Source organism: Gracilinanus agilis, chromosome 6, assembly GCF_016433145.1.
Source record: "Gracilinanus agilis isolate LMUSP501 chromosome 6, AgileGrace, whole genome shotgun sequence".
Lineage (NCBI taxonomy): Eukaryota > Metazoa > Chordata > Mammalia > Didelphimorphia > Didelphidae > Gracilinanus > Gracilinanus agilis.
The window spans coordinates 224,490,212-224,506,834 of NC_058135.1; the positions used below are offsets into that span (position 1 = coordinate 224,490,212).

At 38.8% G+C, this 16,623-nt stretch overlaps 1 protein-coding gene across 1 annotated transcript in view; it reads right to left on the reverse strand.

Moving 5' to 3' along the window:
* The window catches only part of UVSSA (UV stimulated scaffold protein A), a 113,660-nt gene that overhangs the window by 48,779 nt on the left and 48,258 nt on the right, over positions 1–16,623 (reverse strand). Inside the window, exon 7 of the mRNA XM_044680412.1 lies at positions 11,342–11,456. Coding sequence (XP_044536347.1) covers positions 11,342–11,456 — 115 coding nt within the window. The remainder of the gene's footprint in view (positions 1–11,341; positions 11,457–16,623) is intronic.

Below are 16,623 nucleotides of genomic sequence, written 5' to 3' on the forward strand. Positions count from 1 at the left end.
TTACCTGGATTTTATAAAAGCTTTTGACATAGCCTTCTCCCACACTATTGTGCTATTCCTGTAGACAAGATGGAGGAAAGAGGCTATATGGTCCAGAGATGAGCACACTGAGAGTAGAGTGACAAGCTGGATCCCAAAAGTAGTTATTAATGATTCCATGTTAATGTGAAACGAAATCTCTAGTAGTGGAAACCCAGGGATCTGTGCTTAGCACTGTGGCTTTTAACAATTTTGTTAATAATTTGGAAAAAGGCAAAGATGAAATGCTTAATGACCTAACACAATGAAGAAGACAAGGTCCAAAAAGATCTTTATTGATTAGGACTTTGAGTTAAATCCAAGATTAATGAATTTATTACTACCTCAATTCGACTAAATGGGCATTTATTAAGTAACTACATACTGAACCTACTGTGCCAGGCTTTGTGTTAAGACACAAAGGATATAAAGACAAAAATGAATATTGTCCCTGCTCTTAAAAAGCTTTAATTCTATCAAGAGAAAACAATAACTACACAGATAAGCAAATATAAAATATAAGCAAAGTAAATACCATCTTGGGAGGGAAAGGACTAGCAACTGAGGGAATCAGGAAAAGTCTGGAATGCAAAAGGGACACTTGAAATCTCAGCATTCTAGGAATGGGAGAGATCCTACACAAAGGTATGGAGACACAAAATAGAGAATATCATTTATAGGGAACAAGTAGGAGATGTCTAGAATGTGGAATATGTAAATGGAAGTCATATGAAATAAATCTGGAAAGATTGGATGAAACTGTAAAAGGCCTTGAATGCCAAACAGAAGGGTTTGTATTTTATCACAGAGGCTACAGGGAGTCACTGGAATTTATTGAATAGAGGAGTAACATAGTCAGATCTGTGCTTCAGGCAAATCACTTTGATGGCTATGCAGAGGATGGATGAGGAGGGTAAGAGAAGAGGCAGGAGACCGATTAGGAGGCTGTAGCAATAGTCCAGGTAAGAAGTGATGAAGACCTGAGGTGATGATAGTATTAGTGAAGTATAGGGAATGGATACAAGGTAGGTGGCAGAGTGAGAATCAACAAATTTTGATAGCATTGTTTGGAGCATAGAAGGAGAGAACAGGAATTCAAGGCCCTTCACCCTCCTAGAAGCCCTACTCTGAGCACTTTCCAGCTTATCAGTGACCTTTCTAAAATTTGGATCCAGAGGTGAATATAATCCTCCAGAGGCAGTCTGACCAGGTGAAAGTAGAGGAGACTGTCATATCTAAGTTCTGGATGTTGTGCTTCTCTACAAATAGCCTGATATCACACTGGCTTTGATTATTCCATCACACTCTTGGTTTGTATTGACCTTAGAATTCACTAAAACCTTCAGGCATTATTTTTTACATATAAACCATGACTTAGCCATGTTTCCCCATCTTGTACTTGCAAGATAGAATTTTTAAGACTGAAAGCTCAATATAAGTCAAATTTGTGGATATGGTAGCCAAAAGTAATAATTCCATCTTCGGCTGCATTGAGAGAGGAAGAGAATACAGGAGTAGGGCAGTTATGGTCTGGAGATGTTCTGTGCTGGTAACAACAAACTGCTGTGGTCAGTTCTAGGTGACTTTTTCTAGAAGGCAAATAAGCTACAATATGTTCAGAAGACTGATCAGGATGGTAAAGAGGCTTGAGGTGGTACCATATTTGAGTTGTTGGGAATGGCTAAGCTAAAGAAGGGGGCACTCAGGGGAAGCATGATGGTCAGTTTGAAGCATCTGAAAGTGTCATATGATAGAGGGATAAGTGAGATTTGCTCCTCTGGCCCCTGGAAACAGAACTAAGAACCATGGGGTACATGATTCAAGTAGAGATAGGCTTAGGATTGATACAAGGAAATAATTCCAAATAAAAAGAGCTAACCTAAATAGGGAGAGTGAGGGGATCTCCTAAGGAAAAGCTGGATGGCCACTTGTCAGGTATGTTGTGATATAAGGAGACTATTACGGTATGGGTTAGTCTAGAAAGTCTCTGGGCTCCATCCAACTCTGCAATTCTGTGAAATTCTTTGAATTGTTCATAAATGGTACCCAGAGATCTGGGACTCTACAGGCTGGTAGTGAGGAGGCATAGGGCCAATTAACCCATGCTTTTCATTGCAGTAAAAGTACAGGGCTCCAGGAGCATGAGATAGAGACCTCTTTCACTAGACTGCTTTGAGAGCTCAATAGGGAACAGAACAAATGGAGCCATCAGTTTCTGTCCTAGCAACCTCGATGATAAGAACCAATGAGAATTCACTGCAAGCCCACATTCTTCTGGCTTGTCCTTGAAGATTTGTCAGCAGCCTTCATGCAGCAATGCTAACAAGTTTTGTTTCACTTGTCACCAACCTCATACAGAATAGGATGGAGCTTCAACCTCAAATTTTTCGAGAGTTACTTCTGTTAGGATCCAGCTAGATCCTAACTACAAATATCATCAAACCTACATCTTTCCACCCTATCTACAAAAATAATCTGGGAATCCCTGTCCAATGTCAAATGCTTTGAGATACTGATCAGATAAAATACTTCATTAGCAAATGAGATGCATAGAATCTTAACAGATTGCTCCAAACTAACTTAAGGGTAATCCTTGAAAGTCTAGCATTTATGGTTAACTGTGTCCCTTCCCCTCCAAGCCTCAGTTTTCCCTTCCATAATATGAAAATAATAGTATTTTTATTTTCTTATTCACAAATATTTTTGAGTAAACTACACTCAGTAATAATATAAATAATACCTTGCATTTATATTATATTTTGAATACTGTGGAGAAATGGGAACTATTATATCATCACTGTGGTTGGTTGATTAGACATGAAACAAATCTGGAGCTGGAATAAAGAAAACTCAACTTCAGTTCCCATTTTGCTGACTGCTTGGTCTTGTGTGACCTTGAGCAAGTCATTTCCCCTTTGGGGTAATAGTTTTCTCAAGTGCAAAATTAAGGGAGTTGACAAAGTGACCTCCAGCTCTCAATTCTCATAATTTTTTATTTCTCAACTCTCTTCTCTCTCAAGTTTTACGTTACTGCTCTCTCCAGAATCTCCTCTTACCTGTCTGCTCCTTCTCAGTCTCCTTTGCCAGATCTTCAAATGTCATAGCTACTAATTGTGAGTGTCTCCCAAGGCTTTGTCCTGGGCCTTCTTTTCTTCTCCCTCTGTACTATAGCCTCTTATTTCCTCCAACACAGTAACCAGTGTGGTTCAAACCGTCAGTACCATTCTTTCCACTGCCAGAAAAATCTTTCCTTTCCATAAATCTGTTCATATCACTCCTCTGCTCAACTAGCATTCAAAGCCCTTCATCTGGCACAATCTCTCCAGTCTTGACTCATCTTATTACCTTTCCTGCACTCAACACTCCAACCAATCCAAATTATCCTATCTTAATAATGTTCCATATACTACATCCAAAACTTTGCTCATGCTACTTGCTATGTCTGGAATGCTTGCCCTCCCCTTTGTTCTTCTGTTGAATATCTACTTGGCCTTTAAATCTTAAATGAAAATTTTCTTCCAGGGAGTCTTCTCTGATCTCCTTAGCTGGAAACAATCTTCCCACCAGGGGCCTCTATATATTAGATTCACTGATGTCTCTGACTAGAAGGTAAACTGTGCCTTTGTAAACCTACCCCTTGGCAGATCTTGAACAAGGTAGGGGCTTAAAAAATATTTGTGAAGTCATGAATTAGAGATTTTTAAAGTAAGTTAGAGGAGGCAGCTAGGTGGCTCAGTAGATAGTGAGCCAGGCCTAGAGATAAGATGTCTTGGGTTCAAATCTGGCTACAGATACTGCCCAGCTTTGTGACCCTGGGCAAATCACTTGCCTCCCCATTGCCTAGCCCTAACCATTTTTCTGCCTCAGAACCAAAAAAGTAAGCTAACACCCTCTCCTGCCACTAAAGACGTTCCCTAATGCCTTTTGTCAGCATAAAGGTGACCCAGAAGTTCTGGAAAGCAATGCTAGTAGAACCCAAGTTCTAACAGGTTCTACTGAAATAGAAAGACAGAATAGAGACCAATTGCTGGACTTTGTGAAATCTATCTGTCTGATTACCAGAGAGGCTTTTAATCATAAGCTTGGCCACTTTGGAGGGAGAGGAAGTAGGTTGTTTTTTTCCCCTATGAAAGCAAATGAAGAATTGCAAATATAAGAGTAGTGAAAAAGCAACTTCTGGAGAATGAAATGCAAAAGTATTTTAGTAGCTGCTTTACAAAAGTGGACAAGAATTTAGGGCAAAAACTGTAGGAAGAAAAAGAAATCTAATCCATGAATATAGCAAATTAGGGCAGAGTCTATTGTAGAACCAGAGCAGGAAGCCATGCAGCAACACTGTACTTGGGGAGTTTATCTTCAGGGCAATTTGATAATGGGACACAGAGGAAGAAAGGAGCAAAGTGAAATAGGAAAAGCAGTGGATTTGGAAACAGAAGACCAACTTGAAATCCTGGCTTTGCTTCATACAAATGGTATGGTCTTAAAAAGCTCTTTCTTCTTCCTGGGCCTCAACTTCTTCATCTGATAAAATGAGGTAGTGGGGGGACAGACTAAACTAGGAGTTCTTAACCTTTTTATGTGTCATAGTCTGGTGAAGCCTGTGGACCCCTTCTGTTTTAAAATACATAAAATATAGACTATATAAGATTACAAAGGAAACCAATTATATTGAAATACAGTTATCTGAGGGCAATTAGGTAGTACAGTAGATAAGCATGCAAGGCCTAGAATCTGGAAGAGTCATCTTCCTGAGTTCAAATCTGATCTCAGACACCGTCTAGCTGTGGAAATCTGGGCAAGGCTCTTAACCCTGTTTGCCTCCATTTCTTGATTTGTAAAATAAGCTGGAAAAGGAAATGGCAAAATACTCTAGTAACTGTCAAGAAAACCTCAAATGAGATCACAAAGAGTCAAACAAGAGTGAAAAACACTAAACACAGTTATCAGAAATATTAAATGTATAACATCATGGACTGCAGGTAAGAACTCTTTAACAGATGACCTTCTGAAAGTCACTGTCAGCTTTAAACCTATGATCCTAAGAAATATAGAAATCTGCTCATAGATGTCACAGAGGAACATATTGATACTTTCACAAGTCAACCCTCATCAAAAGCTTCTGGTGCTAATTAATTTGACTTTCAAATCAGTATCATAATGATAATAACTCAATTCTTTAAGCTTTGCGTCCATGCTTCCCTGGGCTTCATTTCATACATTCTACTTAATAGCCCCATGAGATAGGCCAAAATAATAATAACAATGACTCAGCTCTAGAACATTTTGAGCTTTCCAAAATACTTTCATCACAAGACTTCTATGAATTAGGCAGTGCAAGTATCATTATTCTCATTTTACAGATGGGGAATCAAGGCCGAGAGAGGCTCAATAACTTGCCCAGGGGTCACACAGCTGGTAAGTGTCTGAGGTGGGACTTGGACCCAACCAAGCCTCCTGACTCTGAAATAAGCCCTCTCCACTGCACCCAACAGTCCCTCTGGGCAGCCTGCTTCATGTCACCAAGCAAATGTGAATTCATGGGATCCAAGGATCTAGAGCTAAAAGGATACTGTGAGGCCAACCCGCTCATTTTACAGATGAAGAAAGTGAGATCAGGGAGGTCAAGCTACTTGTCCCACGGTCACAGTGAAATAACATTGACAGAACTTGAACCCACACCCTAATTTGAAAAATAGGTGCTCTCTTTCCAAGACATCATGCTGATCTGTTGACCTATCTTTCCCTCTTGTATAGCCTTTCCAGAAAGCTATATATTTCAGGAAGTCCTGGAGGTTATGTTCGCCTTCTAAAATCGAGAATAAACCACCTCTTTCCTTCTCAGGGTTGATGTGGTTATCCTAGTTACCCTATCTACTAGTTAATTACCTTTTAAACTTGCTGACACATCCTCCATTTAAATGGTAGCTGTGTATGTCTATGTCTGTGATAAAATGCCCAGTTTACATTTTATTTTCTTCCAGTAATAGTAGAAGGGCTATGAGAGCCTGCAAAAGACCTAGCCAAGCCCACTGCAGACCCCAGGTGTGCATAAGGGTAAATAGGGATTATACAAATGAGAGGTCATTAAAGGGCTGGTAATGTTAATTTGGCATGACACCCCTAATGGGTTATATCTTCACACTTGAGTTACCTAATCATCTAAATTCTTTTAACAAATTTACATTTCATTTTAGAGATCTAGATTCAAATTGACTTGTCCTATATCACCAACAAAGCTTTGGGTATTGTTTTTATTTGCTAACCTACCCATCACTTTCATTTGACTTTAGGGCTCTCCAAATAGACCCAAACTCTTTGGGTCTAGATTTTTATTTCTGAAAGAGATATGAAACCCTGGGTTGCCAAAAATCCACATGGCTAATTCAATTCAACCATTTATTAAGCCCCACTATACGCAAGGCATTGTGCTTAATCCTGAGAAATAGGAAGATGAAATGTAACAAGGAGTCTCCATGATCTACTCCAGGGCACAGCACATAAATACAAGTAAGTATAAAACACTTTAAAATGTAATAGGACTAAAAGATAGATCCAGACAAAGACTCAGAGAACACTTTCAGACAGAAGAGCTGAGGAGGTTTCATGAATAGCCTGAGCTAAGTATAGTAGAGAAAGAGAAGAATTCTGGAAGGTAGAAATGATAAGATGCCCAAGCTATGCCTGAGGGAGGAGAAGGGTTGAAAGGGAGATGCTGATCTAATCATAGAGTCAAGGAATCAAATATGGAGAAATCAATAACAATAGTAATAATGGCTAGCATTTAGAGAGCGCTTTAAGGCTTAATGAACTTTCTCTTGTTTTATCTTCACAGTAGTCCTGCAGAGTTAAGTGTTATTATGATTACTATTTTACAGATAAGGAATCCAAGGTAGACAGCAGTGAAGTGACTGGTCCTGAGTCACACTGTTAGTGTCCAAGATTGAATATCAATTCGGGACATCCTGACTCCAGGAAGACTACCTTAAGTCTTCCTGACTCAACCTTTCTATCCACCATAGCCCCTAGATTCCTCTGAACAGGCAACAAATAGAAAAGAAGATTCGAGAGCTTTTGTGGTCAGTGAGTTGAATTTGTATGCTGGGATTCAGTAGTGTGTGGACACCTACACAGTTTTACCTACATCTATTCCCTCCCCCACCTACCCTCAATCCCCATTCTCCCAGTTTTCCATTTCTTGTTCTTATAACAGAAATCAAAACACAACATTGTCTGTACTGTCCTAGGGTTCCCTTCCCAGATTTGTGACTTCCCAGGCTGAAATACACTTCCCTGGCTACCACTCTCCTATATGTCTCCCCCATTAGACCATAAGCTCCTTGAGGGGCAGGGACTGTCTTTATTTTGTCTTTGTGTCATCAGCATTTAACACATATTAAGTATTTAACCAATGTTTTTCATTCAGTTCTTCATATAGCTAGTAGCCTACCTCACCTAGAATTTTGAGTGTGTGAAGGGATGAGATATGAAAGACAGGGAAGGCAGACTACAGCCGGATTGTGGAAGGCCATGAATTTCTGGCTAAAGATTTGTATTTCTTAATCAAGGCATTAGAGAACCACTGAGCAAGGATGTGATGGGAGCCTGAATGCACATGGAAATATTTTTCTCTTTTTGAAAAAAAAAAAGAATATGTTTCTCTAGAATAAGGAACAAATTAAATGTCCAAATTTAACCTTGGAGATTAAACCTAAGTAGAATTTCAAGAAGTGTGTATGAGGGGTTGCTATATCATATAACACAAAACAGCAATTTGACTAGTTGCTCAATTATGAGAGTTGGTTTTTTTAAGCCTACAATTGTTGAGACAAAGGATAAAATTTTAAAAATATAACAGTACTGGAGATTTTCCATGGCATAAAAACAATGCAGTCATATTAAAACTTCTTACTACTGAAAATACCTATTTCGAAATGCTAATTTCTAAAAGTTTTAAGTCTCAAGCCAATGAAATAGTGCTTAATTATTATAGTGTGTATTTTTTTTAAAGATAGTAAAGTAGAGGCAACAAAGTCACCACTGCAGCTTTATATAGATGCCCAGACTGTCCTGAAGGAGGGCATATGTTCTGCTTGTTGGGAACTAAGGCTGAGATGAAGGAAGAATAGGTCTTAAGTCAGAGAGTGGTAAGAGAATCTATCCCAACTGGACAAAGTGTGGCCAAGGTTCAACTTTGCCTGGATAGCACCATATGGGAATGTCCCTGGGACTGCCCTGTACCACTCTCTGTCAAAAAAAAATGGTATATGTCTGGCCTGAGACTTGGATGGTGCCTCTTCTGATATAATAACAATTCTTTGGACCTATACATGTATGAAAAGAAGCAGCATCAAACCTATAGTGTACTTTGTTATTAAACAGGTTAGCTCCTTTCCTTTCACAGTCTACTTGAGAAATCCCATAAAATGCTTCTTATAAGAATGGGAAAAGGGGAACGAGCTGGGAGAAAAAGACAGAAAAGAGGAAGAGCTTAACATTAAAACAGTGAAGAATCTGTGTCAACATAATCAAGTCAGAGGGAAGGAATGATTCCTCAAGTTATTTTGGTCCAATTTGTCAGTACAGTCTTCTGCCATAGGAACTTGGATGGAAAAGACCTGAGTAGAAATAGATTCAGCATGTGGACAGTCCTCTCAGCTTGGGGTCAGAAGGTCTAAGGCCCACACTGCCCTGAACCTGCAACCCTGAACTGGTCATTACCTCAACACAATGCTTTCACTACCTGTCTCACACAATTGCTGAAAGGAAAGTGCTTTGGAAACTACAAAGGACTATACAGATGCTATATTAAAAACATCCACTGCTTTTATCTCACCATGTTGTACTCTTCAGTTTTTGAAAAGCAGAAATTAATTTAGGGCCCATGTAATTATGGTCAGCTCAGTTTACATTTCTATAGCATTTTGCCATTATAAAGTGTTTTAGATATACTAATTTGATCCAACATCTCTGTGAGACAGATAGTGAAAGCATCTTAATCCCCATTTTACAGAGGCTCCAAGGCGTGAAATGATTTGCCTTGTAGTGAGTGGAAGAGCTGAGGGTGGAGCCCAGGCCTCCCAAGCCCAAGTCCCATGACCTTTCCATTAATGCTGCCTAAGTGCAACATTCAGGATGAGAACTGAACAAGCCACTCTCCATCCATGTCTATGATAAAGATTTGTTATCTGGGATATGATCTCCTTGAAACAAAGTGCTACTTCTGGAAAAACCAACACATAAAACATATGATCATTCTCTCCTCTGTGAATATTCTCAGTGTGGAACATGCAGAATCTGAATCATTTGGGATAAGAAAATAAGCTCTGAAACCCAAAAGGTTTGGGTCTGTGAAACTACAGCCTTCAAAAGGGATAGACCTGATTAACTTTCAAATACAGAGCATCTTATTTTTATCCCTTTACCTGGGAGAATTGTTCTTTAGGTTATACAGAAGAGGAATTCTTTTCCCTGAACGTCAAAGGAACTAGAGTACCTATGATAATAGTACATTGAACAGTATCATATATTGTTAATAATATCCTATTAAGACTTTGAGGCGGGGAAGGAAGTGTTGTTTCTTTTACTTGGCTGAAAATGTTTAAAACAAAACATTATTAGTAGGCTCACAAAACCATAAAATATCAGAGCTGGAAGGGACATCAGAGACCTTCATTTTACAAGGGAAGGAACTAAGGCTCAGGGACTAAAAGTCCCATGGTTTTTCTAGATATTATTCCCACAAATCTGACTTGCTAGAAAAGTCTTTTTTGAAGAACAGGTAGCACAGTTTCTTTTCCTAGATGCGCCAAGTGTTCCTCTACTGACAAGACCCCCTGCCCCAGCTCAGCAGAACTAAGGACCCTCTTATGGAATAGCAAAGGTCCAGGTACCTATCCCTGTGCTTTGCCAGATGTCTAGTTTCTACCAATTCCCCAACTGATGGCAAATCTGCATTTCCACAAGAAGATAAAGAGAGCAGAGAACAGTAAACATGAACCATAAAATAATTAAGGAAACTATACTGTGTATGTAGCTAAAAGCACTGCACTGTGGTAAGGAGATCTTGGGCACAAGCCACAAGGCATTCCCTTTTTCTGATCTTCAATTTCCTCATTTATAAAATAGGGGTATAGGGCTAATAATATCTGCACTATTCAAGAAGCTGGAGAAAGCGGTGGACCTGGAGTCAGGAAAATCTGAGTCTAAATCCTGCCTTAGGTACTCACTAGCTGGGTGGCCCAGGGCAAGCCTATCTGCCTCAGTTTCCTCATCTGTAAAATGAAGATAACAAAAGCATCTACTTCCCCAGATTGTTGTGAGGGTAAAATGAGATCATATTTGTAAAATTCTTTGCAAGCCTTAAAGTATTATGTAAATACTTGCTATTATTTACCTTATAGAAGTATTAATAGGATCAAAGAAGAAAATCCTGGATAGACTACAAATTTGTCACAATCATCATTATTATTGCTATGGAACTAAAACTGAATTTGGATAGAGAAGTTTACAACAGGCAGTGCTTTGTTTGGGCTTGAAGCTTAGGCCTCCCCAAGCCCCCTTGGGCAGTCTATTCACTAGATACCCTATCTACTCCAGCAAGGGGCTGCTCATTACATAAATCCATCAGCTGCATTCTGGAGGGCTGTGGGTGGCAGAGGGGGGAGTTGTACTTGATGGAACTATCATTTCAGTTCTTTATGGTCTACTAATTCACCTGTCAGCTTTATTAGTGCCCAATAATGTGTTTAATCCCCCAAACCTTTCTCTAGTGTTTGGGAAAGCGGTAAGAACAAAATCCCATCTGGTCAGTGATGGGCGACCGTTCTACAAAGCACTCAGTCTGGGCCCCAGTGACCACTCCCCATCATCCTACTGGCGGGCAAGCAGTTGAAGCCCAGCTGCCAGTCAGCTCTGAGCTACTGATATTGTAATTGCAGCAAGCAGTGCAAAATACTACCCAGTTTCACCAAGACCTCATCATCCATATTTCTACCCACTGGCTATTTATACACTTAAACTTTTTTCTCCTTTTGAGCAAATAAATATCTCTGTTTCCCAGGCATCCAGCAGCTTTCCTCAGCAAGCCATGGCAGAACTGGCTGAATGAAATAAGTGCCCAGGCTCTCGGTTGCTGCTTCTCCTAGAAAGTATTTGTTTATCTAGACCCAATCACAGCTCCCCTATCTATGTAATGACTTCCTCCCAGCAGCCAGAGAGATTACCCACACCACTGATCACTTTATTACTTCATAATGGCTGTTTATTTACTTTACTGCAGCAGTAACACGGAGGGATAAAGCCTTTCACAGCTGGGCAAACTCACCATACTCCTTCCGCAGGTGGTCTGGAATGTGGGGCTCATAACCTTCCTTCTCTGGGACCTCCACAAAATCCACTTCATCTTCATCTTCATCCGAGTCAGCATCGAAGGCTCGCCTCTAGGGAAAGAAGCATGCCTTGAACAAGACAGAAACTCATTTGGGGCCACCTCAAATGAAAATATTTGTCTACCATAAGTGGTGGTGGGGTGTTTAGGAAACACCCCACCCTCATCCCAGTAAATTAATTTATACCTCAAGTTCTCTCCCTATGACTGAAGGACAAGTCATTATCCATGGCTTAGATTGTATTTCAAAATATGATCTCCCAAACCATCCCAGTTCCTTAAAATGTAGAGATTTTTAAAGATTCTCCCTTTAATATGTCATTTGCCAATCCAGAGCCAATCTAAAAGGAAATGGAAAGCAGGCATATCAAAATTGCAGTCACCTTCAAGAGATGGCCTCCCAGCCAAAGTCTTTCTTTGTTGATGTCTTTGCTGTGAGGATTGTAGAAAATAATGACTGTTTCACAGAACAAACTGATGGGCAGAAAGAAAGAGTTCTGAAGCATGGGGGACTTAACGCTGTTAAAAGCAAGGAAATTCAGTCTGGTTTCAATGTATTTTGTGCTATCAATAATTTTCTCTTTTCTTAAAATTATAAAACTTTAGAGGAGCTGAAAATTCTCATAAACCCTGTTCCTCAGGCTTGATATAATTTATAAAATTTTATTGCAAAATTATTGCAAAAATTGCAAAAACACTAACCAGGCCAAATCTAACATTTTTGAATTTCAGGTACAGTATCTATGGTAGATGGCAACATACATATATACAATGAACGCCAGATAAACAATTCAAGAACAGACCACACTTCTTAAAACTAATGTAATATTTACCTTGCTAGGTACATTTTAATGTTATTTGACTGTTGGTTAAAATGTTTTTCTTTTGAATAGCTTTAAATAAAAATAACTGTTCTAAGGCATCATGCCAACCTATAAAATGAAATTGTAATGCCAGTAAATGTTAGCTAGTATCAAGCTGGTTGCCTATCAAGGGCAAACATTCAAGGCTAAGTTCTAACTAAATGCCCGAGACCCTAGAAGTCCCCCAAGCCAGAGATGTCCCCAAATGATGATGGTTTCACATTTAATTTGCTTTCCCCCTTTTCGCAGAAAGAAAGAATTCTGCTTACTCCATTTTATTTAAAAGCAATAGAAATCATCTTGTGTTTATATCCTCTGCTCTTTTCTGGAAATCAAAACCAAGCTATAGCCTGAGAGACAATCTGAGAAGCATTCTTCACCGTGAATAAAAGTGAAAGCCAGGTGAACATGATTACTTCTGGGGTCCCTGCTCCTTTCCAAACAGGTCTTTAGCATGGATATCTATATAAACCACAAGGTATATGAAGAAGAGGGTAGAGAGAGGAATATGATTTCCCCCAGCAGCAGTATCATACCAATTTAATTCACTAATCTAATCATGTGTCACAGCAGCATAGGCTGAGATACTGCGGCTTAAAAGAAGAGAAGAAAAAAAAAAAAGACAGAATCCTGGAGGGGAGGAGGAAAAAGACCAGCCCCTAAACTAGTGAGCTGCACCAACACAGCATCACTTCCAGATCAGCAGTTCTTGTAGGCAAAAGTCAAAATCCCTCTCCAGCCATGCAAATGGAAGTTTTCTGAATTATTACTGTGACCTACTACTGCTTTTAAATAGATCAATAGATGTGCATAATAATTGTGGAAACCTAGTTCACCATTCCCTTCTATAGAATCCTCTCTCAGAAAGATGATCATTTAGAGGGAAAAACAAAGAAAAAGCTCTTTAATGAATATCCCAGAAGACACAAGGTTCCATTGGGTGTCCATATCAAACAGGTTTTTATGTCTCCTCCTAGTTCCCTTTCAGTGTAAATTCCTTCAACCACCCCTGCTGTTTACTATAAAGAGATCTCAAAATTGAAATCCCCCAGCCGAAGCATTGCTGGCCTCCTCCTCACACAGAAAAAAAGAAAGGGTCACCAGGCTCTGGGAAGTATTGGAGAGTTACATATTTTGCATCTGACTACAACCATCTCACCCTGCCCACAGAAGGGAAACTAGTACAGAAGTGGATGAGACAAAAACCTATCCAAGGCAAACTCACTGGCCATAGGGATGTCAGATACTGTACTATCAAAAACCTGCTAAGCTACTGGCCAAAGACAAGTGTCCATTTTCAAAATCTGGATGTAGAACAGTTCCCAGTATACTCCAGGAAGGTTAAGTACTGTATTTGGAGCTTTTGTGCCAAGCCAGATGAGGCTGTGAAGAACCTAACTCAATGTATCAATTCTATTGAAAAAGAAATAGAAATATTAGATAAGCCAATGGCTGAGACCCATTATCATGAAGCTTAGGTAATTCCCCATTCATTTGGTTAGGCATTTCCAGCCCAAGCATAAACAACTATAGAGTTTTTTAAATGTCATTGGGAAGGAAAAAAAAAAAACTTCCCTCATAGTGGCTCCTTTTTATATTTACAAGAGATAAATAAACCCAAATCCTAGAGAAACATTTCCAGTATTGATGTTTCCTGTGCTTTTAAATGGCAAGCTACAGATTAAAGGTCCGATTTTTAAAAAATTTGGTAGTGTTTCCCAAATAAAAACCATACTTAAGCTTCTTTACAGGTTGATAATGACAGGCATCTTGGAATGCTAAGTGATCTGAGCTCCAATTTTCCAGTGGAAGATCACAGATCAACAAACCTCAAGCCACAAGTGCTCCAATAACCAAACTAACATTAGTTCAATGGTATATGCAACTTCAGCCCATCCGTCCTTAGTTCCCAGAGTCTAGCCTCACGTCTATGCCTGTTCTTAGACATGCTATTAGCATGCTAATTTCACATGATGAGAGTGAGCATCCCCAGACGGGTATGCTGGCTCCAGCATTCAGCCTGGCAGGGATCCTGAAGGCCGAGGGTATACCTGTCTTAGACACTCCTGAGCCTATGAAAATCTCTCCTGAGGAAAGGCCTAATCAGATGCAAATTCACTTTGTTTAGGTCCAATCTGTGAGCTGTGCATTTAGGGGCTATAGGAAACATTAATCATTAGAAACTGTAATTTTTGTTATCAGTCTAACACTAATCAAAAGGGAAACCTGTCACTACCGCTGACCTGTGAAACGTCCCAATTATACTCTTCGGAAATGACAGGAGCACTTAACTTCCTCACTGAGTAAATGACGACGATCAATCAAGTCTGAATAACAATGAGCCACGGAGCTGAAAATTATTTTTTGTATAGAATCTACCCAGGAATTTATGAAAGGTGAAAAGCAACCCAAGGTTTTAGGGGCATTATGGCTCCCAGCTAGTGCAGTGCATATCAAACACTAAACAGAATTTATGTGTTTTAATTTTCTAAAAGGTAGATGTGGACTTGGTGCTACAATGCATAACATATAATGCCAGATTTTAAATATGGGGGTCATTTTCATAAAATATTATGCTTATTGTTTGCACCCTTGAATTTCACTGGGGACTTTGATTAAATTCCTATTTTCTGGGAAATATTTAACTGCTTAGCTAACTAGTAGGAATTAAGCCTTCTTTTCCCCATTGAAAATGATTATTTTGGGGGTCAAATCAGAATTCTGGGTCCCCTTTTTATTCTAAAATAAAGAATGATGAGGCTGGGCACCAAACCCCACATTATCTATAAATAGTTATGCTCGTTAAGTCATTTTTTTAAAATACTGGAGCACAATTGATTATCTTCTCTGTAGCAACTCCATTCCCTTTCTCCTATTTGTTCAGAGTCTCAGTTGTCCTCTTATTTTCTTCCTCAAGAACTAAACATACATTTTCCCCTTCTTTATTTTAACAAGTTAAATTAATTTGGAATTAAGTGTTGCTATTTCTGCTCAAAAGATTCAAACTATAAATGTTATCTTCCCTAAACCAAATATTCAACCATACCATACAATTATAATACATAAATTATACTTTCATATAAGATACAATTAAATTATACCTCAGGGAAAGGTGGCTATTCTCTTTGTTAATGACTGCAGTGGTTGAACTCAGTGGTGAATCGTTGGCTCTCTTTGATGTGCAAACTAAAAATATTACATAAACTTTGTAACCCAGAGAGGCAATATGGGATAATGGAGACCCATCGGAGAGAGAGGATGGAAGAGAATCAATTAAAAAAAATACTCTCTTGGCCATTTTTAAACATTTCATTCTTAAGGCAACAAATAAATGGCTCAAGAGGATCATATGATTTAGAACAAAGGTTCTCAAAGTATGGTATGGGGACTCCTGATGGTCCTTGAGACCCTTTCATGGAGTCCTCAATGTCAAAACTATTTTCATAAAAATACAAAGACATTATTTACCCATTAAAATATTTCTCCCTTTTCCTACTACAAATCTGTGTACGGTCATATTTTCTTCACATACATCAACCAAAACAACATATCACAACAGACTGAATGCAGAAGTAGATATGAAAATCTAGCCATAGCCAGACATAAGAGAGATTTGCAAGAAAAGCAAAAAAAATTCTTTTCACTAAATTTATTGTTTTGGAAAATAGTTATTTTCCATAAAAATGTTATTCATGTTATTGTGTAATTAGTTTAATATTGATATTTTTAAAACATTAGTTTTATATTTCCAAGAAAAACAAAAAATATGGCAAATTTGATAAATTAAACCTACATGAATAAAACTCTTTAGGGTCCTCAATAATTTTTAAGAGATTAAAGAAATCCTAAGACCCCAAAGTTGGGGAATTGTTGATTCATGGCTTTAGAAGAGATTGTAGAAATCTTGGTCCAAACTCTTCATTTTACAGATAGGGAAACAGAGACCCAGAGAAGGAAAAAGAACTCTTCAGAGTCATTCAGCTAATAAGTAGCAGGGCCAGGATTTGAAAACCAGTATCCCAAGTTGAAGTCCAGTGGTCTTTTCACTGTACCTCAAGAGACTGTTAAAGAATAGGAAACATTCCAGTTGAGGTACAAATCCAGTTGAGGACACTGGTGAGAAGTGATATGAACCAAACAGAAACCTCACTAAAAAATACCCAGAAGTGATACCCTTCTAGAAGGCCTTGGCTAGATAAGCCAAAAGAGAAACCCTGTGTTTGATGGAAATGACCTTCAGAACAACCTTCTAAGAATTAAGCCTTCTGAAGAGTAGTTTCCCCTAGAACATGTTGCTTTCAACTTACCTGAAAGCTGAGTTCTAAAATCATGATTTTTAAAAAAGCTCTTTCAAAA